The sequence below is a fragment of the Myiozetetes cayanensis genome, unplaced genomic scaffold, assembly GCF_022539395.1.
Source record: "Myiozetetes cayanensis isolate MyiCay16 unplaced genomic scaffold, myiCay2020 scf14, whole genome shotgun sequence".
NCBI lineage: Eukaryota > Metazoa > Chordata > Aves > Passeriformes > Tyrannidae > Myiozetetes > Myiozetetes cayanensis.
The window spans coordinates 4,878,293-4,905,171 of record NW_026087048.1 but is presented as its reverse complement, the minus strand read 5'-3'; the positions used below and the strand labels follow the sequence as shown (position 1 = coordinate 4,905,171).

The window sequence follows — 26,879 nt, the reverse complement described above, 5'->3', positions numbered from 1 at the left end:
AGATCCATTATGGATCCTATCCTCTAACCTACTTGCCATCCATGAATTAAGACGTGAACCAGCACAGTCATTTCCCTATTTCCCAACCCAGTTTCCCTGCTCCTTACAACCCTGGCACTGTGTCCTGCCCCCACTTACCTTCTCCAAGTTGCAAGCCAGGAAACACCTCCCTGCCAGGGGCCTCCTGCTCCGCATACAGCTCCAGCAGCTCTGACTGGGTAGCAAGCTTCTCCCGGGGGGTCTTCTTTTCCCCCTGCTTTCCCTTCACCCAGAACCTCATCTTGGCTCGCTGGGGCCTGCAAATAAGTCATGGAAAGAGGAACTGCCTTAATCAGGAAAATTTCCTTCAATCCAAAACAACCCAAATCTCCTGGACCTTCCCGGTGTCTGAGGAGGGGTTAAATCCACACAACTCCTACCAGAGAAAGCTGACTACTTGTCCTTAGCAAAGGTAAGAACCTTCAGTGTCATGTGTGCATCCAGGTGGTTTGAGATGGGACATCTGGCCCATGCCACAGAAACGTCATTGTGATGTGACCCTGACACCTCTTTTAACTGGGCACCTCTGTGGTCGTGGGGGAAAGGTGGGATGAGTAACTCGAGTTGGCTTTGGCAAGTGGAGCTCCAGAGGAGCCTGGATGGTTTGACAAGATCATGGTGAGCAGGAAGGATATGGGACAGACCTGACTGCCATCTCCTGCCACATTTCCTACCTCCCATCCGGAGTCAGGCTCTTCTGGGCGGCCGCCAGCTTCCCGATCTCCCCCTGGGACATGGTTTTGTGCAGTTTGGTCTGACCTTCCCCAGAGGCGAATCGCTGCACCGTCTGTAACGATTCCAAGCATGAAGCCTTTAGAAACAAGACAGTTCTTGCGACGACTTTTTTTCCTAGCAAAAACTAGATATTTCACCTGTTACATCTTTGTTTCTATTTGCCCACAGGTGAAAACCTACAGTCCTGGTGAGCCAGCTGCCACTAAAGAAATAGTTTGATGACTCCTGAAAAAACAGGTGTTACCCTTGCTCCAACTCTACATTGAGGTCCAACCTTCTTTCCCCGTGAGCAATCAGCGATGAAAATCAGTTTTCACCAAGCCATGTGTCATTACTGCTCAGCCTGCACAACTGATCCATCGTCTTGATCTGGACGTCCCAGCTCTCCATCCCAGAAGGGTCATGTTAAGCCATGATGAAGTGATTTGTGGCGTTCTCAGCCCCAAAGGAACCTTCATCCACCTGCATTTGTCCCAGCAGAGCTTCCAGCTCTTGTTGACTACTTTACAGAAAAGAAGACCAAAGTCTTTGTGCCAATGACAGTCAAAATTAACCCTTTAAATCATGAAATTTTTCATATTTAATAGAAAATAACTTCACTTTTGTCACCATTTAAAATATCCATTTTTTAAGGGTGGAATGAATTTGCAATAATTCAACCTAACAGGATCCCATGAAGTAGCCCAGAAAGTCTTGCCATATTTAAAAAATACATCAAATTTTGTTTTTTTTTTTTTTTTTTTTCAATTGCAGCTGTGATTTCGGAGCTGGACTCATGAAGGAGAGACTTGCAGCAAGAGGAAAGGAGGGAATCAGGTTGTATGGATGGATTTGGGAGATGATGGTCAAATATCTCCTGTATTTTCCCTATCACCTCAATGTCTCAGTTGAACTCACTGTGCTTTAAAGCATTTTTCTTCTACTAAAAATATTTTAAATAGAATTCTATAAAAAATGGGCTGCAGGGGAGTCACATTACCATATTTACTCCTCTTAAATGTTTTATTTACCCCCTGGACTAATTTTTCAGCGAACCAGGAGATGGCAGCACATAAAGGAAAATAATCACTGGTAAAGTCAGAAACTGCCTAAACGATTAAAGGGATTTTGTTCCTGTCATTCCTGCATTTAGTGATGATCACACATAAACTGTGGGTGGACACTGGGGAAAACACCACCTCAAACCCCATAAAAGTGATCTCCATCCAGCCCAAACTTACTACTTTTTAAAAAAATTATCTATTAAAATATTAACCCCCACAATATAGTTTTGCTCTTGAGTAATTTTAACGTTTTGAATGTCCAGATTTAGAAAATCAGGACTAAAATGCATTTTTCATGTGAGATCCTTCTGGTTGAGGAACTTTGCTTAGGGGAAGGTCCTTGCCTGGACAGGAAACCTTCTCAGATGTCAAGATGAGCCTCTGCACAAGAAAATACCCAGCTGGGGAACACCACAAAGCATCAGGAGGGCAAATGGCAACAACTGGGGGTCTGGAGTAGTCTCCTGGAGGAAGAGAGGACCAAATACTTTCTCTCTGAAAGAACAACTTTGTTTTGCGTGTCCCTGAGGTAACTGTGGCCAAGTGGCCCATCCCTCTGGATGGTTTAGGACAAGAGATCTTTCCTTGCTTGGCTCTTCAGGCGTGCATGGGATCGGGTGGTGGCAGGTACTTGGACTGATATTTGTCAGTTGATGGCTTTAGTGTGGAGGGTGGAGCAAAGCGACCAGTTCGTTATCCAGGCCCTTCTCTCTGAGAGCCTCTGGCAAAGGAGGGTATTTCTGGTGTGGTTCCTCTGGCCAAGGCTTTCCATTTATCTGCTGCAGGAAGGCTCTCCAGGCTTAGGTGCCATACACAAGGGGTGTTAATACCTACTGACCACAGCCAGGAGCTGCTTCTTCCACTGGGATGTGTCTCACCACAAGGTAGGTTAATCATCAGCTATTCACCAGCCAAAAAACTTGAGCAACCTTTGAATTTTGGTCATTGGGATGCCCCTCAGCCTTAAAGATACCTTGGAATCAACTGGACCTGCAGCAGCCACCTCATGTAGTGGTGCACCTTGGCTTTCAAATCTGGCTGTAGATGCTCTTGATGTCTGCTGCTCTGGGATACCCCAGACATGGGTCAGGAGCATCAGTTTCCAGTGGAACTCTACTCACCAGCTGGGACACACAATCAGTGACTTGATGGCCAAAAAAAAAATGGGCAAAACAGGCAGTTCAGGCCAGTGCAGCTGATGAACCATCACATGCTCAGCTTCACAAGGTCACACGCGATCTCTCTTTCATCCTCCAGCAGCTCTCGGCTGCTGAGCAGGACATTAAAGAGGCTTTTTTGGAAAGTTGTAGCTGGGGGCAGGAGCTGTCTGAAGGAGCTATTGGCTCGCACAGGAACGGGCCCGCACACAGCAGTCTGACTTGTCTTCATGTGACCATCACAAGACACAAGGGATGTGTCTGCACAGACATCAACCTCCTTGAGTTTGTACCCAACCCAACATGCCCCAGTGTTGCTGTGTCACAGGCTGCCCCACCATCTGCAACACCCCACTGGGCTCTACTGATAAATATAGATAAACAGTCCCTAAATTTTGCTACTTGTGACGATCCTGACCCAGAAAAGCCACAAGGTCAAGGGCTGGTCCCAGACCTGCAATACAGAAGACAGACGGAAACACTGGACACGTTGTCAGGACACACAGATGGAGGGGAGCGTGGAGCACACGACTTCACAGGCAGCATTGGCTACAAAGCAGAACTGAACCACATGAGGGGGGAAAGTGTTGCCCACCAGTTAGAGCAAGAGATGGAGAGCAGTGGAGAAGAGGGACACAGGAGAGACAAGAGAAAGTTGGCACCTACTACTACTCGCATGCGGTGAGAGCTGTTAAACCAGGTGAGCAGAATCCCAAGGAGCACTTCCCAAGAGTGCAAACGAGTCAGGATGCTCTCAAGGATGGAGCGTGCCAGGTGCCAGCCCAGCATCTTCTGCATCCCAGTGGGAATGACTCCTACAGCTAAAATTCCCCTTTGTACATGGGTAGCTCCAGGAGCAGAGCACAGTAGTCTGGGGATGGCACCGCGCCTTGCCTGGCTAGGACACCTGGGGACATGGTTTGGTGCTGGGTTAATGTTTGGACTCAATGATCTCAGAGGTCTTTTCCAACCTAAATGATTCTGTGATTCTATGTAAAAAAAAAAAAAAATTTATGACATAAAGTCCTCCCTTTCCCAATCCACGAGCAGGGAGATGTACAAAGACGCAGCCAAGCCATCTCAGTTCATTGACCTGCGTCTTTCAATCACGTTTTGAGTACTCCTGTCTCAAAACTCCTGGAAATGTATAAAAAAATCCATGGAATTTGAAAATCTCTGTTCTCTTCCAGCAAGGAAATTATCCTGGGAAAACCTACCCTTTATAATAAAAACTCCTGAAAGAAAAGTCATGAAAAACCCTCCTTGGTCACCAGTCTTTCTTGTAAAATCAGATTTTGGGATTGCATGGGATGTTTGCTGGAGCAGCTGAAGCAGAGGAACAAGGCAGCTCTACCCAATGCTCCCCCTGAGTTCTCACAGCAGGAGATGATTCCTGGTGTTTATCCACACTTCTACAGGAACATCTCCAGCACCTCAGGAAAAAAAACCCCTGAGTGGGTTGCAGGCTGTTGACCTCTACTACTACTGAAACCTCTCAGTTTGTGATTTTCCAAAAGCAGCTTATGCGGGTGGGAGATTAAGCCTGAGATGCAAATGCTCCACAGCACAGGCTCATGTAGGACCTGCCAAGGGACAACTGCCACTGTGCTTGAAAAAAACACTCAGGTTGTTTGGTTTTGTTTTAACCCCTCTGTTTCAGCCTCACTCTATTTTTATTGCCCACATTCCTTGGTTTTGCTTTCTCTAAGACACTGTGTGTCAGCATCACTCCAATAACTGAGGACTGAATAATCATGGGATAAAATATCCAAAGTAAAAAGGAGGTGCCGGATTTATGTAATTGTCTTTGTTATCTGCTGCTTTTCAGGAAATATATACTTTCATGTGTTCTACAGATGTGTGTAGACCATGTTTAGATCAAAAGGTTCCAGGGGGAACTTTGCTATTGACGTCAAAGCCCCCAGAAACAGGCAGCTGTGCAATACAAGTTGTAATGCTCCAGAAAACCTACAGAAACTGTGATGGATAGCAAAACAAGCCAGAAAGCATCCCCAGGGCCAAGTAATACAGCTTGGAGAGAGCTCTGAGCACCCTGGTCTAGTGGAAGGTGTCTTTGCCCACAGCAGGGGGTAGGAATGAGATGAGCTTTAAAGTCCCTTCCAACCCATGGAAGTCTTTGATTCCATGATTTTGCCTCTGTTTCTGCTGTGTTTACCCATCTACAGCATCCTTGGGAGTGGGAAAAGAAGCAGTGGAGGGATCAGTGCAGCTAAGGTTAGCAAAGAGAGGCTCCCGCAGCTCCACTTGCTCCCTGGGTTTCATCTCCCCCACCACACTGGAAAAATTACCATTTCGGAGTCACTGTACCAGGCCTGCCCCAGTCGGGCCGCAGGCACTGCCTCAGGGTCAGGAGGTTGCTCAGAGGAGAGAAGGAACTCAAAACTGCCATCGTAATCATCTTCCTCCGTGTCCCCCTCCCCATCAGCAAAAGTACCTCTAGTCAAGAAATCGGAGCGCGTCCGCGCCATGCGGGCTTTCTTTTTATGGCTCGGTCTGGGAACCTGCTTGACCAAAGGATAAAAACAAAACAAAACGAGAAGAAGGGTTTTAAAACAAAAAGGAGATTCTACCCACGTTGCCTTAAGACATCTCTGAGTGACACCGTGCCCTGCGGAGGGGACATGACATTATGTCCGGGGGAGAAAAGCGAAGGACCAGGAAAAACAAAAACCAGGACAGGACAGTGGAAATGGACAATCATGGTGTTACTCAAACGGATGTTAAACCAAACCAAGACAAGACGGCCTTGGACAGTGTTTGCCATCAGCACCACAGGATCCTTTCATCCAGAGCTGCTACAAATTAATCTTCCGGGGCTTTTTATTTTAAGAGAAGGTGTGAAAGTTGCCATGCTGTCGTATCCCCATTCCCTGCCTATGCCTTGTGCTTCAGAGTTCACTTCTTTGAAGCTTTTGAGGGAACACTGGCAGAATGAGTGATTTTTCCCCCTTTTCAATGAAAAGAGAAAATAAACAAGTTCCAACTCACCTCTCCTCTGCCAGACCCCGGCATCTTAAATGGCTTCCGTGCTAGTTCCCCCTTGGAAAGGCATTGATGGTTTGCTTCTCTGCTGAGACACAACAGAACAGGGATGTTCCACCTCCTCCCAAAAGCCTTTCCACAAGTGCCCAGCTCAAGCCATCAAGACTAAATTGCAAGTCTGAGGTCATGGGGTTTTGGAATTGCTTGGAATTCTTCAAGACTGGAGTTAATACCAAAGTACAAGAAGATACAACTTTCTGCCTGCCACATTTATCCATCAAGGCGGTTATGGGTGGACACCTTTGCAATTTGGGATTCTCAAATGTGATGGTTCTGTCACAGAATAAAAAGTAAAATGCAGGAATTTTTTTTCCTGTTCCTTGTTCTGCGCATGAACCCAGAAAAGAAATTTTAAACAGGAATCTTCTCCCAGAGCAACGGCACAGAAACCATAAGATCATTATGCCTGGAGGCACCTTGAGTTCCCACCAGTTATCCACTGGGAGCTTTGGCCTGGGAAAAGGTGCAGCGGGATTTGGGGAGGAGGGGAAGTTTTACCTTTTTTGAGCTAAATGGTCCAAATCACCCCAAAATTAGGTAAGGTACCTTAAGCAACACAATAGAGTGGGAGCAAATGCTGTCCCAAGGTCTTGCTCTGGTCTCCAGATCCCACACTGGAGCATTAAGCATTAAGCAACTCAATGGAGCTGAGCTATTGTTAAGCCCATTACACGTGTAATTAACTACATATGTGAGCCACACGCTCCTAAAAGCGCGTTTGCATCCCAAACTCTCTCCAGAGAGCTGCTGGTTTATAATCTGCAATGGTAAAATTGTCCAAATGGCTTTGCTGGATGTGTTAATTATATGGTAAAGGAGGAAAACCCTGAAACTTTTTGCCTCACTGAGTCATTTCTACTCTGACCACTCAAAAATCCTAAGGACTTTTTCATCATCTCTCATCCTTCATCCAGGGCAAAGGGAAGAGTATTGGGCCTCTTTATTGACTCCCTTCTCCTGCTGATGTCCATAATTATCTTCCCTGGCTTACATAATGCCATAAGAGACTGAGAAATTGTTATTTCCAAACAGAAATTGTTTTTCCCTTCCCTCTGACCTTTGCCTGCCCATTGCTAGAAGATCAAGGATCACCAAATATCCTGAGTTGGAAGGGACCCACAGGGATCATCGAGTCCAACTTGTAAGTGAATGGTCCCTACAGCGATCAACCTCCCAACCTTGGCATTATTAGCCCTGTGCTCTAACCAGCTGAGGTAAACTCAAACCTGTCTGTGTTTCACTACGGGTTTTGTACAACCTCCAGAAACAAAATTCTGGACCATTTGTAGAAAAAAGTCCCTGGCAGAAGAAAAAACCTATGGAGAAAGCCCAGCAGAAAGCCCACTGTCTTTTTACTCACTGGAGGCCAAAGGGATTGTCTTTTGGCGTGAAGAACATGGGGCTTGACCTCGTCTCCTCAGTGGCCTGGTTGGGCAGCCGAGGTTGCCGGAGGCGCTCTGTCCTTGAGAAGTGGCTGCCCGGGTGGTCCTTGGGGTCCAGAGCTGGTTTGGAATGGCTTCGGGGTTCCAGGCCTTCTCTGCGCTCTATGAACATGCTGACAGGTCGGTCTTTGGGGGCACTGTGGGCTGGAGAGCTCCCTCTGGTCCCAACGGTGAGGCCTTTGATGTCCACCGAAGAGGTTGGAGTCACGCTGGGGGCAGGGCTGTGCTCCCCTCTGCTCTGGGGGTGCAGGATGAGGACTGACTGGGGTCGGTTGTCCGGTTTTTTGGTTGGTTTGAAGGAGGGGTCCTTCATTCTGCTCTGCTCAGTCCTCTGCAAAGCCTCCACCCTCCCTTGCTGCTCAAAGGCTTTGCGTTGTCTCTCCAGAATTTCCTTCTGCTGACGGATCTGCTCCATCATCTCCCTCTCGTTTTGCAGTTGAAGCTGCTTCTGCCGTTCCTCCTTCTCCACGTTGAGCTTTTCTAGTCTTTTGATGACAGAGTCTGGAGAAAGGGCCTGTGATGCTGTCCCTGTCCCATGTTCTTCTCTCTTGGTAGAGGGCTTCTCCTCTTCCTTCTCTCCCAAGGCTCTGCCCTGACCTGGCTCAGAGTCCTTCCTGACCTCAGAGAATGTAAATGTTCTCTCCTCTCTTTCCACCGCTTTATTCCTCAGGTTATTCTCCATCAGCTTCACCTTCATGTTGTCTTGGGGAGGAATGTAGAAAGTAGGGAGGTTGCTGGAAAGGAGTGATTCTCTTGGGTGTGTCTTTAGCACATTCTGGGGGTCACCAACCCTGTGCTCTTTCACGGGGAGGATATCAGGCACCTCCAGGTCTGAAGGTATCTGTCTGCAGCCAGGCAAATTGCTGTTCCCATCTGCTGCACAGAAAGCCTTCTCCTGCAGGAGAACCTGGGGACTGCTGGGCAGGGAGTCCATGGAAAACGACTGCACTTCATGCTCGTCTAAGACTAAGGAAACAAGTTTATTACTTGGGGTATCTTCACAGCTTAAGAGCTCAAAACTCCCTTGAGAGCTCTCGCTCTCGGGGGTTCCCTGAGGGGAATGAAGTGCCTCAGACACAAACTCGGTGGACCAGCGCCGCTCTTCCGAGGGTGACAGCCCACCTGTGGAGCGGACCTTGAGAAGCTCCAAGCTAAACTTCGCCTGTTCCAGCTCACGCATCCGCCGGCTTTCTCTCTTTGCACGAACCACTTTTTTCTGGTTGAGATCCTCCAGCGACTTGGGTCTCTCTCTCACAACAACCTCCTCTTCGGTGTCCATCCCGCTCTGGCTACTGGCTCTCTCATGCCTTTTGTACAGTGGGTCCATGTGGTTCACCTGATTATTCTCCATCAGCGATTTGTGTTGCTCTATAGCTCTCACTCGCTCTTCAAACGAGCTGTCCTCCCACTTGGACGGGTCAGAGCCCTTAATTTCCAACACATCATCAGCCTCCAGTCCATCCTCTTCTCTCCCTGACAAGCCGTTCTCCAGCTGCAGCTCTTTTAAGTGCTGCTCTTTCAAAGCTCTAAACCTGCAAGAAAGCAGAAAAACAAGATATTGCGCCCCTGTGCCCACTCATGACCCTTCAAGGCACTGCACCCCTGGCACCTCATCACCACCACCATCACCACCCCACCACCATCGGCACCTCAAACAACCTTCCTCACACGTGTGGTGTGAGGCAATGCGAGAGCACGTTCAGATTTCATCCTTCTCCTCTTCTGCCATCTCTGTACTCAAGGACTCCCCCAACACACCTGGAAGCTCCCCTTGTGCCCACAGCAGCAGCTCCATCCTCCATCCCTGGCCTAGCTCCTTCGTAAGCTGTTGCAGCCACAGAAGTTTAACCCATCGCACCCCCTTGGCTTCTTCATCTTTGCCATCCTGCCTGGGCTGCCTCTGGAACAACCAGCAGGTACTTGCATTCGGTGCCAAGAGCTCTTTGCAGCTCCCAAATCTTCCACGCTATGTCAAGGTGCTCCACACCTTGCAGGCAGCACCTTCAGAGAGAGAACTGTGACCTGTCCCGTGGCCAGGGAGCCAAGGCATGGCTGGAAACCCCGTCCCCTCCGGTATCCCTTGTCCTTGTGAGCCAGTGCAGCAACCAGATCGGCGAGGCAATCTGAGTTAAAAATAGGCTACTTAAACTGGTGCTGCTGCCAAGGGAAAAAAAAACCCCTCACGAGTATTTATGGCCTTGGCTTTGCACTGCCTACGTGCTCCAACCTGAAATAGGTTCTGCTTATTCCAAGAGCAGGATGTGCAGCTAAATAAACTCCTTTGTTAGAAAGCATGGAGCAAAGGGCCGGTGCAGGTCAGGAGAGGGTCACAGGTGCCACGAGGGGACACTGGCTCTGCAAGTCACTGCAGTGCCCTGACTGACATCAACCCCCTCCCTCCCCAGTGAGCAGCACCACAAAACATATTCCTGTTTAACTGAGGCGTTACCTTTGCCGTGCCAAATATCCCCGGCACGCCGCCTGCAAGCAGACAGCTTTGGTCCTGCTGGCTGCATATGCCTGCTGGGCACGGTGGCCCCGCCAGGCTGCCTGGATGCTGGTGGCTGCAGCATGCCGGCGCCGGTGGTGCTCCCGCCAGCAGCTCTGGATGAGATGGGCTGCAAACTGCATCTGCAGGAACCGCCGCCGCTCCACGAAGCCACGCCAGTGGGTCTGGAGAACAACAGCGGCTTTGTTGAGGAGCAGAGGGTCTGGGGATGGTTTGCCTTGTTTTTGGCTCTGGTAGCTCCGCCAAAATCTCTGCAAACACAGTGGGTGGTTCCTTGTTAACGGGTTTTCACAGAATGCCAGAATATACTGAATTGAAAGAGACCCACAAGGATCATCCAGTCCAACTCCTGCCCCTGCACAGGTCCATCCCCAAGAGTCACACCCTGTGCTCCAGAGGATCATCCAAACACTCCTTGAGCTCTGTCAGCCTTGGTACTGTGACCACTGCCCTGGGGAGCCAGTTCCAGTGCCCAACCACCCTCTGGGGGAAGAACCTTTTCCTGAGATCCAACCTAACCCTGCCCTGACACAACTTCAGGTCATTCCCTCAGGTCCTGTCACTGGTCACCACTGAGAAGAGATCAGCATCTGCCCCTCCTCTTCCTCTCACAAGAAAGTTGTAACTGCAGTGAGGTTTCCCCTCAGTCTCCTCTTCTCTAGGCTGAACAGATCAAGTGCCCTCAGTGTCCTCACATGGTTTCCCCTCAAGGCCCTTCACCATCTTCGATGCCTCTTTTGGACACTCTCCAATAGCTCAGTATCTTTCTTATATTGGGGTGCCCAAAACTACCCCAATATTGCAGGTGAGGCTGCCCCAGTGCAGAACAGAGAGGGACAATCCCCTTTCTCACCTGGCCAGAGATGCTGGGCTTCATGGCCCCCAGGACACTGCTGACTCATATTCAGTGTTGTGTGGGGATCTGCCTTCATGTAACCCTTCCAGTTCTGTCTCCCCCATTCCCAACTTATTGTGGCACTAGGAGTCAAATCCTGATGGGAAGCTCCTTCCTTGGAGAGGGGATCTGGTTTTCACCCATTGGCTCCATGGAAGCCAGCACCATGACCCACCTGTATGGTGATGGCGGCACTCCGTAGGCTCAGGAACTGCCTCCTGCAGATAAGGCTGCGGAACCAGCGCTGCAGGAGCGTGATCCGCCGCAGCACTTCCTGGTGCAGCAGGTCCTGCAGAAGCTGCCTCTCCCGCTCCTTCATGAAAACCTGGACAAAACAAACCCCAAAAAACACACTAGCACAGAAAGCTTCCCAGCCCATGAGTCAAGTGTTTTAATCCTCCTGGTTTCTGTGTCCTGGATGCCCCAGGGAAAGTTGGGAGCTGATTTTTGTGAAGCAGCTTCTAACAGGTTTCTGAGGCTTCATTGACAACCTGTCCAAGCTCAGAATCACAGTCTCTGTTTTCCCATCAGGGGAGGTAAAATCATAGGATCCCAGAATATGCTGAGCTGGAAGGGACCCACAAGGATCATCCAGTCCAATCCTCAGCCCTGCATAGGACCATCTCCAACAGTCACACCAGGTGCCCCAGGGGATCATTCAAATGCTCCTTGACCTCTGTCAGCCTTGGGGCTGTGACCACTGCCCTGGGGGAGCCTGTTCAGTGCCCAACCACCCTCTGGGGGAAGAACCTTTTCCTAATATTGATACCTTGGAGTTTTGATGTTTAAATTTTTTTATGTTTGTAGACCTTAGAAGTAGTTATGTAGTAAATGTAGATTTTAGAGTAGCAGCATATTATCCCTTTACCCTTAACACACCAGCTCAAACCCCTGTTACCCATTCCCATATCAATTCCCTAAATTCCATAGCCTGTTTAGTCTCTTTTTCAAGGTAGAATTGTAGAAGAACACCCTAACCCTACGGAACAAGATATAACTATAGACCCAACAACCTTCAGGCCTAGAATTCTGGAAGGCCTCCAAGGACATTACGTGCTCTGAGGAAGATGAAGATGAAGAAGAGGGGGTCCCAAAACGCCCCCAGACCCAATTCCCAAGAGGCGTGGCGGGGGCAGAACCTGGGTGGTGGCTGGACTGGATTGGGTGAAGATCATTATAAAAACTGTGGACATCGGTATTTCAAGAGCACGCGCTGGGGTATTCCAAAAAGCCTGGGGGCTCATTAAAACTTTTGTATCCTTATCTTATCTCCTACCTAATTTGGCTTGGAGTCTTTTTTTCCCCACAGCCATTTAGGCAACAATATCCAAGCTAAACCTTCTCTGACACAACTTCAGGTCATTCCCTCAGGTCCTGTCACTGGTCCCCACAGAGAGGGGATGAGAACCATCGGATCGAGCTGTGCCTACACACAGACAGAGTTTTTGGAGGTTGCCTCGTTAGAACCAGCAACACCAAACAATATTATTCCTTATTATTTTATGTTAATAATATCCAAAGTTTCATTTAAGTCATCGGTTTCTGGCAAACAGAAGAAAAATACCTGCAGTAACAGAACCATATATAAAGATGATAATTTATCATAGAGAAATGCAGGCAAATGTTATATCTGCATCTTTTAAAGGCTGAGCCGAGGGTGAACATTTACCATTGTTCTCCCAACTTGGTAATTGTCTGGATCGAGTTTTATCTTCTGGAAGAAATCATGGATATTGTGCTTAGATGGGCTGACTCCTTGTGGCAGAAGGACATGGAAATGGTTCACAAAATCCTGAAAAGTTAAAAAAGAAACACCAAGATTTGGTTAGGTGGGTCCTGCTGCATCCCTTTCTTCCATAAATAACAGGTCTGCTCCACTGGCCACATGAAATGGGATCTCTGGAGTGAGCAAAAGGACAGAGAACATTTTATAGACTGGAGAACACCAGTTTCATCCATCACTTGTTGTTTGACAGGAAACACATCAAAGCAGGGACCCAGCAATGTTCAAGTGGTTTGCAGTGGGAGGAGAGGCTCTGAAGGAGCCATGGGGTCATCCTGAGAAAAAAGGTTCTGAATCCTCAGCAACGGCCATGGTGGAAGGGGTTACCAGCATCTGTAAAGCACCTCTGAGATGCTCCATCAGTTACTGCTGTGCTGACTCAAAGCACAGAGGTGATATGAGAGGAGAGCTCCTTCCAAGTAAGATTGGGATCCCTGCTCCTGGTAAAAAATACTGAGCATTTTCCCTTTCCTAAGCAGTTGCTGTGCAGGACACAACACCCGCCCCAAAGCAGCCGCCAGTAGGAAACAAATCAGCACCAGCCAAGTATGAAAGGACTGACATGTGCACAAAACCTAGCAAACACATGGAAAAGAAGAAAACAGGAAAAGCTGGATAACTCCTGTGCAGTTCAGAGGATGCCGATCCCCCTCCTGATGGGACACAGCCAACACCGACACGACAGGCAAATGCCGCTCCCAGGGACTCCAGACACAGAAGAGCACGTGCAAATTAAGACACTTCTCTTGCAAAAAGGGAGCCCACTTCGCAAAATATACTGGTTTAGTTCAAACCTCAGAATCCAGGAGGGATCAGAGCCCTCACTGAAGTCTGGAGCAGCTTGTGCGGACCAGAACCACCCCACGGGGCCATCAGACTGTTACACCCACTGCCCTGTTGAGCTATAAATTAATATATAAAAAATGAGTCTGCAACGCTCAGAACAACTCCACTAATGATGCTAAAGATGGTGAAAGACAAAAGGCCTTTGACTCAACCTGGAAGGAGTATTTGCAGCTGTATCCTGACTGGCGAATGCGGACAGTCTCCAGCATCCCCGTGTACCGCAGCTGCCGGAGCACTAGGCTGTCGTTGAACCGCAGGGGCAGCTGGAAGGGGAGAAACAGGCCAAGGATGAGCAAATATTTCCTTTCCCTGAAGCTTTGAAGTGTGTGGAGGGGTAAATGGATTCAGCAGATGTAGCACATCTGCGTGACTCACACGTTGGGAGGGAGGGAACGTGGGCCCCCAGGAGTTGCACTAATCTCACTGGGATTGAATCCTGTTTGCTTCTGAGACTTTCAAACACTAACTGGATAAATAAAGCCATAAAGAAAATTTTGTGGATCCCCTGAATTGAATAAGACCCCTCAAGGGCACAGTTAATGGATAAGATTTTGAGCAACTAAATAATCTCCAAGGCATAAAGCTTCAGTTTTAAATGCCTGGGTAAAACTCTGAAGGATTGATCCTCAAACCATCCCTATTGTAACCTGCATTTTAAACTGAGGGTCCTTAATCCATGAGGCAAATACCTAAAGTCAAATTCAAGAAATATGATGCCTTGTGGAGTCAGTTTGATCAATGAATCTTGTTTTGAAAGGATCTGCTTTTACCCACAGAAACTTTATTTAAGGAAGTTTTATGGCTCAGACCCAGCACAAGTGGATTTGAGGCTCTGTCAATCTCTATTATGGGTGGCAGGAGCTTCAAAGTAGTCAAATTCATTTATTAAGCCAATACATTTTTCATGTAAACTAAAATCATATATTTTCATACATGTTTTTATAATTATAATATAAAGCTGGTGCAGTTAATCAAGAACAACACCCAGATGAGAACATCTACTGCTCATGTCTCCTAAATCCATTTGAGGTTCTCTTTTCTTTCTAACTAACTCCTGTAAAAATTGGTTCCCAAGCTGATTTTTAGCAGCTTTCCCAGGACAGGATTTACCTTTTCGGCGTTGGATCGAATGCACTTGACAAAATACGGCTCTGCTTGGCCAAGGGTCTCCATCAGCTTGTTGAGCGATGCCTGTGATGGGGAGGACACAGGGAAAGGGAAAGGAGACCCCCATGAATAATGAAAATCCAAATGCTCCAATCATAAACCAACAACAATTGGAATAAATGATGAGTAAGCCAGGCAGATGGGAAATTATTGCCCCCAAAAGGAGTGTTTCAGCCCAAACAACTTGGTTGGTTTTGTCTTTGCTTCCAACAAAGCAGCAGGAGATAAATACAATTCTGGGATGGATTTTGAGATCCCTAGTTCCACAGGAGCCCAAATTCTGATCCCAAGAGCCTCTTCCTGCCATGAAAGTGAGCTCCCAGACAAGAATTTACACCTGGCACCAACCAACCACTGATACTTTTTAAACACAGATCAAACTTCCCTTTATCAAAAGTGACTCCAGGATTTATTCCTGATTTTTATTTGTCAAAACTTTACCTCTGGCCTAAGACTGAATTCTCCTAATGACATTTTTGCAAAGGAAAGATGGGGAATTGGCAATACTTTTTGAAACCTGGAACCCCAAACACTTTATAGGTTGTTTCTAGAGAAGAGCTTCCATGTTGCCGTGTTCCTAGCTGAAGGATCACTGAGGATCAAGGCTTTTCCTTTTTCTATTTTCCCTTATTTCTTGATCATCATTAAAAGTTCTATCCCACAAAAATGAATTCAGATTGGCATCACTCCATGCCCAGCTGCTCCAGTGGGATGTTATCCCTTCACGTCACAAATTTACCAATTTTTGGGGGACGAAGTACAAGCTCTTTGGACAAAACCACGCTGAAAACTGGAGCGTGTTGAGTCCAGACGCATTTGGGTATCTCTTGTTGCTGAGCTCATCACTGACATGGCATTGGCAATGTGCTCCAGAGTTGATTATTCCTGATTTCAACAGGGCTTAAAACTCAGTGGTGTAAGGGATACTTGGTTGTACATCACAAGCCACGTTAGAAATTGTTCAGTATATGAGTTAATAAACTGGCATGATATTAGAAAGCAGCATTATGTCTCCAAATCTGCTCTCAGAAAGCCTTTTTTCCCCCTTCTGCTCATTTCAAAGGCATCTTTATAGGAAGCCTTTCATGTTTAGAAAAATTTATCCGCATCCAGGATTTGGGGAGGAGCAAGGGCTGCATCCCAGGCACGTGCAGTGCAGCTGCTCTATGTGTATTCACCTCATGCAAATATCCCTGTTGTTCCTGTCCTGGGGAGCAGCGGGAATGCCAGAGCTCTGCCGGCACACTCCTAGTTTTCTTTAAATCTTAAATTATTCTTTTTTTTTTACCAAAAAATAGCCTATTGGGAGCTATCAGTGAGCAACCATGCTGCTGCATCCCACTGTGCCCACACGGGGTTGGTGGGAGGGAATCACAGAATCCCAGAACATGCTGAGTTGGAAGGGACTCACAAGGATCATCCAGTCCAACCCTCAGCCCTGCATAGGACCATCTCCAACAGTCACACCAGGTGCCCCAGGGGATCATCCCAATGCTCCTTGACCTCTGTCAGCCTTGGGGCTGTGGCTACTGCCCTGGGGAGCCTGTTCAGTGCCCAACCACTCTAGGGGGGAACAACCTTTTCCTGATATCCAACCTAAACCTGCCCTGACACAACTCCAGTCCATTCCCTGGGGTCCTGTCACTGATCCTCACAGAGCAGAGATCAGTGCCTGCCTCTCTTCTTCCCCTCATGAAGAAGTTGTAACTGCAATGAGGTCTCCCCTCGGTCTCCTCCTCTCCAGGTTGAACAGACCAAGTGCCCTCAGCTGCCCCTCCAGGCCCTTCCCCATCCTCGTTGCCTCCTTTGGACTCTCTCTAGGGGCTATAACCCCTTTGCTGAAGAGCTCCATGAAAGCCCGGCAAGCGGAGTGCTCCTGGCACTGGGAATTGCAGGAATGGCCCCACAGGAGGAGGTGTTTCCATTCCCTCAGAGCCAGAGCCGCCCCACGCACGGCAGATGGTCCAGGCACCCTCTGCCATCTGGCGCCAGCTCCGGTCATCGGGAATCCGCAAAGGACACGCGAGGTCACAGATTAACCCCGTACCCTGTTCCTTTGTCCCTGTGCCTGCAAAACGTTCCAGTCATCCACTTTTTCGTCACCTGTATCAGGTCTTTCAGGGGGTGTGGAATCGTTTCATCCCTGTCTCAGGAGCACCACAGATAACGGGGTTGCTCTACATTTCTAGATTCCAGTAGTTCAGTTTTCTACCAGGAAAGCCATCCCTGCTCCCAGAGCACCCTCCAAGGCAGCTATTTCCCCTCTAGATTACCCTAAGCATAGGGATAGTCAAAATCCACGGAGATGGAGCAGCTGTGAGCCCAGTGTGGAGGTATTAGGCACAAAGTAGAGTTTATCCGCAAAAAACCAATCCCCACCTCATAAGAGGAACCATTTGTGTTTCCTGCCTGTGACCCAATTCCATGCACCACAATTTGATTACTCTGCTCTTGATTGGAAAAGCCATCTCGCTGCTTTCTCCCTCGAAATGCTTCTCTCTAACAAGTGTTCAATGAAATCAGTGGTCTTTGATTTGGATGTGCTGGAAAAACATATCTAAAAATATCAGTGGTGCCCCCTGGTGCTTTTCAAAGTTTGGTTGGAAGGGTGAACAGTTTTGGGGAAGGCATTTCACACCAAGACATCCCTGTTTCAACCCCTCCACGAGTATGAATTAAACTCTGCAGAAGTGGATTTTGAGCAGAACACCACCAGACTACACAAAGCTTAATATATAAATATAAAAACATACACATAAATAAATAAAAGTACATATATGTATAAATATATAAATACATAAATCAGACACGTCAAACGTATTGGGGTCACTTCGACCCAGCTGGGAAACACCTCCAAGTATACTTGAAGTATATAAATATACAAATATATAAATGCACAAATATATAAATATATATACAGATGTACATTCTGCAAATTATATATATATTTATATATATGTGTGTGTGGGCGTATATTTTCAATTATCTAATTTTATCCACACCTACACAAGGATACTTTCTAAAAATGACTCATATGTCCAAGAAAACCCCAAACCAATCAAAATTAGAAGTCAAACCCAGTCCAGACTTGCTTGGAAATCAATTTTTCCCTGAAAAGTTGCTTTCTAATATCACCACCTGCTTGTGCACGTGTCTTGGAGCAGTTTTCAAGCCCTGCTGCACATATAGAATAATCACAGAATCATTTAAGTTGGAAAAGACCTTTAAGATCCTCGAGTCCAACTGTGAGCCCAGCACTACCAAATCCTTGGGGGATGATTTTCCCTGCAGCGATTCCCAGGGATGGGTGGCTGACACACAGCCAATGCTGGATGGCTCCCTCCTCTGAATTCTCTGCCTGCCTGGAGATAGTTCAGCATGAGTTTGACCTTTCTGCCCCTATTAAAATTCTCATTCTGGCTGAGAACAGGTTATGATGGATGCAAGGAAAAACAGCAAAAACTGTTGTTTTGGGATTTTGTGGTTTCTGGTTCAGTGAAGAAAGCGCCAGAATGCGACAGCTTGGAAAGGGAGGTACCAGAGATGGGGATACACCAACATCTCCACTCTGCAGCTCATCCAGACATTAGATTGGTTAGAGCCTGGTGCTAATAATGCCAAGGCTGTGGCTCAATCCCTGCAGGGTTGGACTTGAAGATCCCCATGGGTCTCTTCCAATTCAAAATACTCTCTGATCCTTGTCTCTCATTGTGTTCCACCTCGTCATCCACCACCATATCCATCACCACTCTTATTTCTCTCCATTTACACCCTTTAAATAGCTCTAGGGTGTCTCCCAGCTTCCTAAAGCCTTGTCCTCAGTGGAATTCATGGCCTAAATGGTGGGCAGGGTGGCCCAGGACTGTGCCTGCCAGTGTCCTCCTGAGCACCCTGGGGATCACAAGCAGGTATTTGCTTTAATCCAGCTCTGTATCAAAGGTTTACCTGGAACTGGGCACTGATGCTGGGTGGTTTTTTCTTCTTATGGAGATGGAGGAGAGATTTGGTGATGCGGTCGTGCAGCGTCAGGTTCGTGAGGTGCTTGAGGGACTTCACATCCAGCAGGTGCTGTGGAAAAAGAGAGACTCCATAGAAAATCTAGATGTTATTACTCTACTATCCTGTATCACTCATTACCCAGGTTGCCCAGAGAAGCTGTGGTTGCCTCATTCCTGGAAGTGACCAGGCTGGATGGGGTTTGGAGCAACCTGGTCTGGTTGGAAGGTTTTCCTTGGACATGGCAGGGGAGTTGGAACAAGATGAGCTTTAAGGTCCCTTCCGACCCAAACCATTCTATGATTCCATGATTCCCTTAATCCATTCATTGCATCGTTGCCTCTTCAGGTCCAACATGGATACAGAGAGGAATAAAACTGATGTTTGCTCCTCCTGGTCTCCTATCCTGACCATCAATGCAGCACTGCCAGTGTTCTGTTCTGAGTAAATAGATCTCTTGGCATCTCTTAAAATACAATAAATGCAGCCATGATGGAGGGAAAGTGAATATAAGCCAAGTCTGTTGTCTGTCAGGTACCAGCCCTCCTGCATCACCTACTGTCTCATTTCAGTGTAGAGATTTAATTATTCAACTGCACCAGCACATAATGTGCTCCTTCCCAGGAGGAGAAGAGGCACCAGAGTAGCTCCAAGGAGGATGGAAGGCCTCATACCTCTCATTCCCAGCACAAATCAGGGCTGAAATCATTTGGGTTTATTTAAATTAAAGAACCCTGAACAGAGCTGAGTAAACCAAGGTCTTGGTGTTGACACAGCGGTTTCATAACCTATCAGCATCTCATCACTATACCCCCAACCTTAACCCAGGGACCAGCAAGGGAGTAATGCTGCTTCTCACTCACCTTTGGGAGATTTGGTTTGGCTTTGATGTTCTTATTCCGCCTGGGGAGACAATAAACAGTTCAGATTAATCCATATGTGTGGAACAGAGGAGTTTATGAACAAGCCCGTCCAGATTCCCTCCAGCAGCTGCTGCCTCCAACCTGCACTGAAACTGGGCTGCTCTGCCTGCTGCAGGTGGGTTTGTAACTTCAGAGGCACAGATTTGAGAAGGAGGTATCCAGTTAATGGGAACAGTTCCAACGGGAATGATGGGATGTCGGTAATTTGAGTAGAGCAAGGGAGTGGCACTGTGGAAGGACTGACCACCCTCCTGCTTCTCATCCCCCACGTTAACTCCAGCCACACTGGGATGTTCTCTGCACCTTCATGTGAAGCTACAGTGAGAATCAGCATCTCTCCACCTAATTTATAATGGGAACTTTGATATCACGTTAAAAACCGGGAGGGCATCACATCACTGGTCTGACCAGCAGGTTTGTTCCTTCTCTCATCCCTGGGTCTGGCATTACAAACGACTGATAGGAGTCAAATCAGACATGTCAAACATCCTGAGGTCACTTTGACCCAACTGGGAAACACCTCCAAGTCTGCCTGAAACCCTGCTAGTTTGATATCCTGGCTATTCACACGCTCTAACCCCCCATGCTGCTCACTGTGCCCCAGGAATGAAGCCCAGATCCCCTCCTGTACTGACATGAGGATGCCGTGGGCCCTCTCCAGTAATTTGCTGTTGGTGGCATTGACGAAGATCCCATCTTTGTCCAGGAAGGTGCTGGGGCTGGTGAGCCTGCTGTGCCTCATCCCCATCCGGCCATTCCAGCCGACCCCATAGGCGTCCCTGTAACACCAAACACCATTGGGAAGAGAGAAAAACCCACATTTATGTGATACAATAAAAAAGAGATCCTAAAGTAATCCATTGGTAAAAAATGAGCCGGGGCTTTATTCTTTCCACTGTTCACTCATTCCCATGGGATGAGCCCATGGTGTCGGACCCCATGACTGGGCTGTTTAAGCACCTTTCAAAGATCAAATATTCGTAAAAGCATCAAATTACAGGAGCAAAACGAGAGTTTCTCAGAGCTTCTCCCAGACAGAAACCTTGAGTTTGCAGATACCCCCAAATACCTTTGGTGGGCTGAAGGCCATGACCTCTGGTCATGTGGCCTCTGGACTGTGATCGCTAGTGCTGGCTCTGTCTCCTCTAATTCCCACAGTCATTCCATTAGGGGAAGAAAAAGCAAATGTAATTTGCAATGAACTAATTATTTGCCAGCAAGAAGGATGTCAGCCCCAGCTGGACTGCTGAGTTGGACAGAATCCCTCACTGGGACCTGATCACAGATCAACCCCCCAGTTTGGTCCTCCCTGCTGTGGGGCAGAACTGCTGTGCTCTCCAGAAATGCTCACCTGGCTGCAGTAAGGTTGAAGGGAACAGTGAGAGGAACCAAAATCCTCTCTTGGTGGGAGGGAAATGGATACTTAACCAAAATACACATCAGAGCAAAGAATTTCCAGAGTTGAGGAGTGTTACTATGATGTCTGGGGTTACATGAAGCCTCTCATGGGCAGCACCCAACTGCCAGACTTTGGGTGGTTTGTTGTTTTACTTTTATTTAATTTTAAATTTTTTATCAGCCTTGCAGAAACCATCACATGAAATAAAAGTGATTTAAGGAAGGATGTGGGGTCTGCAATCACCCCCAGAGCTGTCTCAGCCAAGAGGAAAAGGAATAGGAGGAAACTCCAAGCAGCAGTAGGTCATGAGGATGCCGAAGGACACCGTGGTTTAAATGGGGCCTCTGGGACCAGCCACTTCTGAGGTCTGACAACAAGGCAGCCCTTTGCCTTAAAGCCTTGACTTGGAGGAAGGGCAGATCTCAAGTGTCACATGGAAATTAAAAAACAAAGGATGTAAAGCTGCTCCTTCAGCCAGCTCAGAGCCTGGAGCCAGAGCCTCAGAGCAAAGTCTCCTTCCTGCCTTGCTGCAGCGCTTCCCAAATTCCTTCCTGGCCTCATTAAATCAGCATTTTGACATGTACCACTATTAAAAGAAGTGATGAGTCACAGTAGAGTAAAACCCCTGGCTGAATGCTCTAGGACCTGTTTTTTTAAAGCAGGTTCAAGTCAAGGATGGTTAGTGAGAAGCTTGAATATCCAGGTGATCCCTCCTGTCCACAGCAAGGTTCCCATCCATCAAAAAACTCCTACTTGCAGGTGGGAAAAAGACCCACCAGTTGATGGGCACCACTAAACCTCCACAGCCACTTTTGGGATCTACAACCCCTCATTAATTCTGGCCGACCTCAATGCCCCTGTCAGCTGGGGAGCGGGTGTGGCTATACAGACTCTGAACAAGACTAGAGAATGGAAAACCCTAGGAATTCCCATGTGGTTTTGAAAAAGCCAAGAAATAAAGTGACAGCTCTGTTTATTATGGACAATTTAGGATGGATACACAAATATGGGTCTGACACAAACTTTGGGTACTTAGGAGGTCAATCAGCTCACCGAGCCCAAGCAGCTGCTTCCAGACAGACTGAGCGGCACCTGCTCAGACATCCCTGCACATTAAAGTGTCATCAGTGAACCCAAAACAGCAGGATCCCAGCCAGCCCGGGTGCTTTGGATTACCCATGGTATGGCTCTCATTACTCCACAGCCGGTGAAAGCACTTCAGTGCATGCAGCTCCACTGAAGGCTGGTTCCCCGCCCCCCAGCATGTGCAAACCACCCATCCACTTTCTTCTGGGATCAGAGGAGAGCTCTTGGCTCCCTGAGCCCTCCACAGTGACTTCCTGTGTGATGTCATGCCTCAAAATTGCTTTCAGAAACAAGCCCCGGGCTATCCTGTGGGTTGGATGTACAAGCAGCCTTATCAGCGACCACATGATCATGAGATGGCTTTGAAAGCAAATTCCTGTTTAATTTAGTGCCGTAAATCCCTTGCCGGTCTATCTGCTGGAAAGCTGGTAAAGCAAATCTCTCTTCTAGACCTGCACCCTTATATTTACCTCTTCTTGCTCAATGAGAGCAATTTAACTGAAATACCAGCATTTATCACGGGTGATGTGACTCCTCAGAGTCACCCATTACCTGCCTACTCCGAAAGTGCAGGATGGAGAGTAGAGATCCTGTGAGAGACCCAGTTTGTGCTTCCAGAGGGAAGGAGCACAGGTGACATTTGGGGACCCATCATTGCCAATGCCCAATGGAAGCAAAGATCCCTGACTGTGCTCCTGAGGCACGAGACCAGGAGGAACACAGGAGTCAGGACAGCTTTAAAGCACATTTTCTGCAAATATACCAGTAAAAGTATCGGACTGAGGCTGTTGGCAGGACACAGCTGCTGAGGAGAATGAGAAGACACAGTAGTTGCTGCCCTCAGTTCTGGTTGTTTAAGGCAATTTGTCTGCTCTGATGGGGTTGGTTAAGCCACATCAACAGAGCAGACCACAGACTGAACCCCACAGTAAATAAACACATCCCCTCATTGCCTGGGTCATAAGGACTTTCCCTGTCTTTACAACAACCCCCTGCTGAGATAATTGAAATGTTTTGGGCTATAAAAACATCAGCAGTCCAACCTCCTGAACTAACATGCCTCCAAAGATGGAGCTGGACAGGCAAGGAAAGCCCCATCCCACTTCCCAGAGGTTTCCTCATGCACCCAAGGCTTGCTGGAGAAACTGCAGGATTCCTCTTATCTACATGTGGGCACCTCCACAAGGACAAAGTTTCACCTTACATTATGTTGAGGGAAACTTGCATAACCAGAGCTGCCAGAAAGAGTGAACGTCATCTGGAGACACCAACCTGCCCTGCCTCGAATGTCATCACAGACCCAAGAGATCTGAGCCCCAGCAGCTGCAGAAGCAGGAGAAAGACAAGGAGGTGTGGGAAAGATGGATGTGAGGACAATCAGGGCTGCACCACCTTCCCAGCACAGGGATTGCTTGCATCACTTGGATTTCTGCTAAAACTCAAAAAGTGGCACAGATTTATGAATTCAGTCCATCAATCCCACAAAAATTCTATCCTCTCTGAACACTGCAAGTAAGTTGACTTGTAATGGTGTGAGAACATTTAGTTCTCCTTCAGTAAGGAGCCACCAGCACTCTCAGAGGGAAGGAATTCAAAGCAAGAGGGACATTCTGGTCTTGATGACACTCAGAAGGCACATGATGAACAAAGCCAGGCAAAAGAAGCCACTTTTCTTCCCCTAGAAAAAAAGGAACCACATGTATCTAATTTCTGTCATGGTTGTTTGGCATTAAAGCCATTAAAAATTAGGTTTAAGCATGTATTTGGAGGATATTTTATCTTGTGTGGAAGGGATCCCTCTGAGATACAAGATTTGATGGACACATTTCAGGAGACAGTCTCAGATTCCTCCTGACTTGTTCTGGGCTCCTCTCAAAACTCAGAGTAGCCATAAACTCACAGCTGGAGGTCTGCAGCTCCAAGCAGGGATTCTAGGAGCTGAGGATGCTCTGATTTTGTATCTTCCCCCAACACACACACCTGCTTAGAGGGAAGCAGAGAAGCACCGTGACCCTTCAGAGGTGGGATTGGATACTTAGACTTCCTGGGGTCTGTTGAGGGATAGCACAAGAGTTGCTGGGGAAAAGGAGGAGTAGCAGTGCCCAGATATCCCTTGGAAATGAAGACTTTGGCTTCACAAGCAACTTAATTCTTAAATGAATATGGCAGAACTTTTGCACAGGAGGCACAGTTTTGCATCTCCAAGTGTAGAACTGAGTCTTAGAACAAGAAAGGCTCATTAAGGAGCTGGTCAAATGGCCAGAACTTTCAGGGAAGGATTAAAAACGAAATCTGTACCTAAAATCTGTAAAAGTCGAGTAGTTTTGAGGTTAATGTGCTTTTTTGCCTTAAAAATGAGCAAGTATTTGGCAAAGTACCACCTCAAACCCCACAACTTCCAGGTCCTCCCCCCTCTGGGGTGTCTCGAGCCACCACGCACCGTGTGAGGGCAGTTCTGCCTCCAAACCCATCCTCAATAAACAATATTTCCTTGATATTGGCATATCCATTCATTTTTTTAAGCTTCTCACCACCCCACCCACAACTGCTGCACTTTGACTGTTTAGTTAGGTAAAGATGTTTAGATCTGATCACACAGAAAGAATGAAGAGAGGACAAAAACTGAGAAGCAAGATGGGAGAAACATCAATACAGTCATTTGTAACTCCAGCCAATGCCCTCCCAGCCCACGTTCCCTGGTGTGGAAAGGGCCTTACCGCTGGGTCCTCTCGTTGATGGTGTTGACTCCCTGGAGGTCGGAGAGCGGTGTCCGTGGGCTCTTCCGAGTGATACCTGGAGCAGCACATGAAAGAAGATGTTTCTCCCTGGCTCGGCCCCAGCAGCCAATTAACAGAGTCACAGCTCAGCCCTGAGGAGCAGCGTGGGTGTGTCCTGGCACATGCTGGGCATTCCCAGGTGCCAAGGATGCCGACATGCCCATCGCTCCCACCTCTGCCACAGTCATCACCCTTGGGAGTAATTAACACTGTTCAAGCCCTCTAATTGCCCTCCCACACATGTCCCATGTCCCAGCAAAAATGAAGGAAGAAGTAGATGGGGGGGAACAGCCACCCGTGTGCTGCACAGCCAAGACATTCCCAAGCTTTCCCCCGTGCATGGGACAACCCAGTTGCATGAGCAAAACACCAGGACATAAACAGGGTGCTTGGAAAAATGGTCATTTATTCCTTAGACACTTCTTCCCTCCCTCCCTCCAAACATATGAACATAGTAGAAAATACTTTATATGCTACTTTTTATAGGCTTGATTGCCCACTGAACCTCTCTCCTTTGATATCTAGTTTTAGAGTAATTTATATGTAATAAAGTATCCCTAATAAAATAAGATACTAAATAAAAGATCTATTTGATATTCAGTCAAGGAGGCTGCTACACATGGTTACAGAAGCAGCTGTTTCAAGCTGTTATCTTCCCCCAAGTGGAAATGTTTTGTAACCAAGCATTTTAGGAAGACAGGAGAAAATTTTTGTAGACAGCAAAACACGTTTCAAGCCACTAAACCACCGAAATTTAGAGATCTGATAATCTGGAGTTTGACATGAAAACAGCTGAGCAATTTTCTAACTGTCTGGAAATCGCTGCTGTGAGACAAGAAACATCTCAGTGCTCACCTGGATGCAGGGAAAATGGATTTTATTTTACCCTGAGACATCTAAAGTGGGAAAAAAATGCTAAAAAAAAACCCTCCCTAAAAAGAAAGAGGTCTAAACACCGGTTTAGTAGACCCCACATTTATCACTTTCCTATTTAACACAGCCCAGGTGCTGAGCTAAAAGGTGTCCTGAGGATCTTTTTGTTCTCAAAGATGAACACAAAGCAGATACGCCGAGACCTGAGCTCGTCCAGCTGCTCTGCCATTCCTGAGAGCCTGAAATCCCTGAGGAGAGGATGAGTCCCTACCAAACCTTCATGGGTGACATCCCTTTAACAGGACATCTCCCATCCTCCTGGACCTGGTGAGATGTTGCAACAGCTTGTCTTGAAGCTGAACGTTGGGCAGGAGGTGCCTGGAAAGGTCCACTCAGTGAAGTGACTGGATCTAAAGGTGGCCAAATGTCCTGGAAATGTGGGCAAAAGGAAATTTGGGAGTGTGCTGCCACAGGCTGTCTTCAATCCCTCCTGTGCTCCAAGGCAGGACCAAATCCCTTCTGCTGAGAATGTTTGGCAACCTCCAACTCTGGAGGATTTGGGAAAGTCAGGTACCTAATCCATGTGAGTGCCTTGAGCTCAAAACTTTTTTCAATCACTCTTTTTGCTATTTAGGCCATTTTTGGGCAACATTTCTTGTCCTGGTAGTATTCTCTTACCTCTTCCAAGACTGGCATTTCTGTGCCCAAAGTTGCTGGTTTACAGCACAGAAATGCCAGTTGTAAAGAGGAAAAAACGGGAACAATCAGGGATCTGCTTGAAATATTGCATTAGTAGTTTTTGGAGTTAGTTTTAGACAAAAAAAGAACCTAAGTTCTAACTGGGTCTACTTTTATATAGAAAATATACCTGGATACTTCTCCATTAAGGCACAGGTGGCTTCTCCAGCCTAAAGCATTCCATGAAAAATGGGCTTTCACTGGTATTTCCAAGACTTTTTTAGTCCACATCCTTCTTTCTGGAGCCAAATCTGTCCTCTTTCACTTCCCTGCACTCCTCACCAAAGAAAACACCTAAAACACCTTCCAACCCAAGATGAGCTGAAGTGATGAAGGCAAGGTTGTATTAAAATATCCTGGCATTGCTTGGGAAAAGGAGATTTCTCTTTCAGGCTTCCAGGGAGAAGC

General features: G+C 47.4%; 1 protein-coding gene across 7 annotated transcripts in view; it reads right to left on the bottom strand.

Moving 5' to 3' along the window:
* The window catches only part of MYO9A (myosin IXA), a 167,954-nt gene that overhangs the window by 15,195 nt on the left and 125,880 nt on the right, over window positions 1–26,879 (bottom strand). For 4 of the 7 annotated variants that reach the window (XM_050309995.1, XM_050309999.1, XM_050310000.1 and 1 more), the window contains 14 exons: window positions 24,801–24,876; window positions 20,234–20,377; window positions 19,539–19,578; window positions 18,625–18,747; window positions 14,623–14,703; window positions 13,665–13,775; window positions 12,553–12,675; window positions 11,059–11,208; window positions 9,929–10,239; window positions 7,398–9,011; window positions 5,984–6,065; window positions 5,284–5,496; window positions 714–826; window positions 139–296 (listed from right to left, as the gene is read on the bottom strand). In XM_050309995.1, the coding sequence (XP_050165952.1) occupies window positions 139–296; window positions 714–826; window positions 5,284–5,496; window positions 5,984–6,065; window positions 7,398–9,011; window positions 9,929–10,239; window positions 11,059–11,208; window positions 12,553–12,675; window positions 13,665–13,775; window positions 14,623–14,703; window positions 18,625–18,747; window positions 19,539–19,578; window positions 20,234–20,377; window positions 24,801–24,876 (3,339 nt within the window). The remainder of the gene's footprint in view (window positions 1–138; window positions 297–713; window positions 827–5,283; window positions 5,497–5,983; window positions 6,066–7,397; window positions 9,012–9,928; window positions 10,240–11,058; window positions 11,209–12,552; window positions 12,676–13,664; window positions 13,776–14,622; window positions 14,704–18,624; window positions 18,748–19,538; window positions 19,579–20,233; window positions 20,378–24,800; window positions 24,877–26,879) is intronic. The other 3 variants (XM_050309998.1, XM_050310001.1, XM_050310002.1) reach the window with 3 other exon arrangements.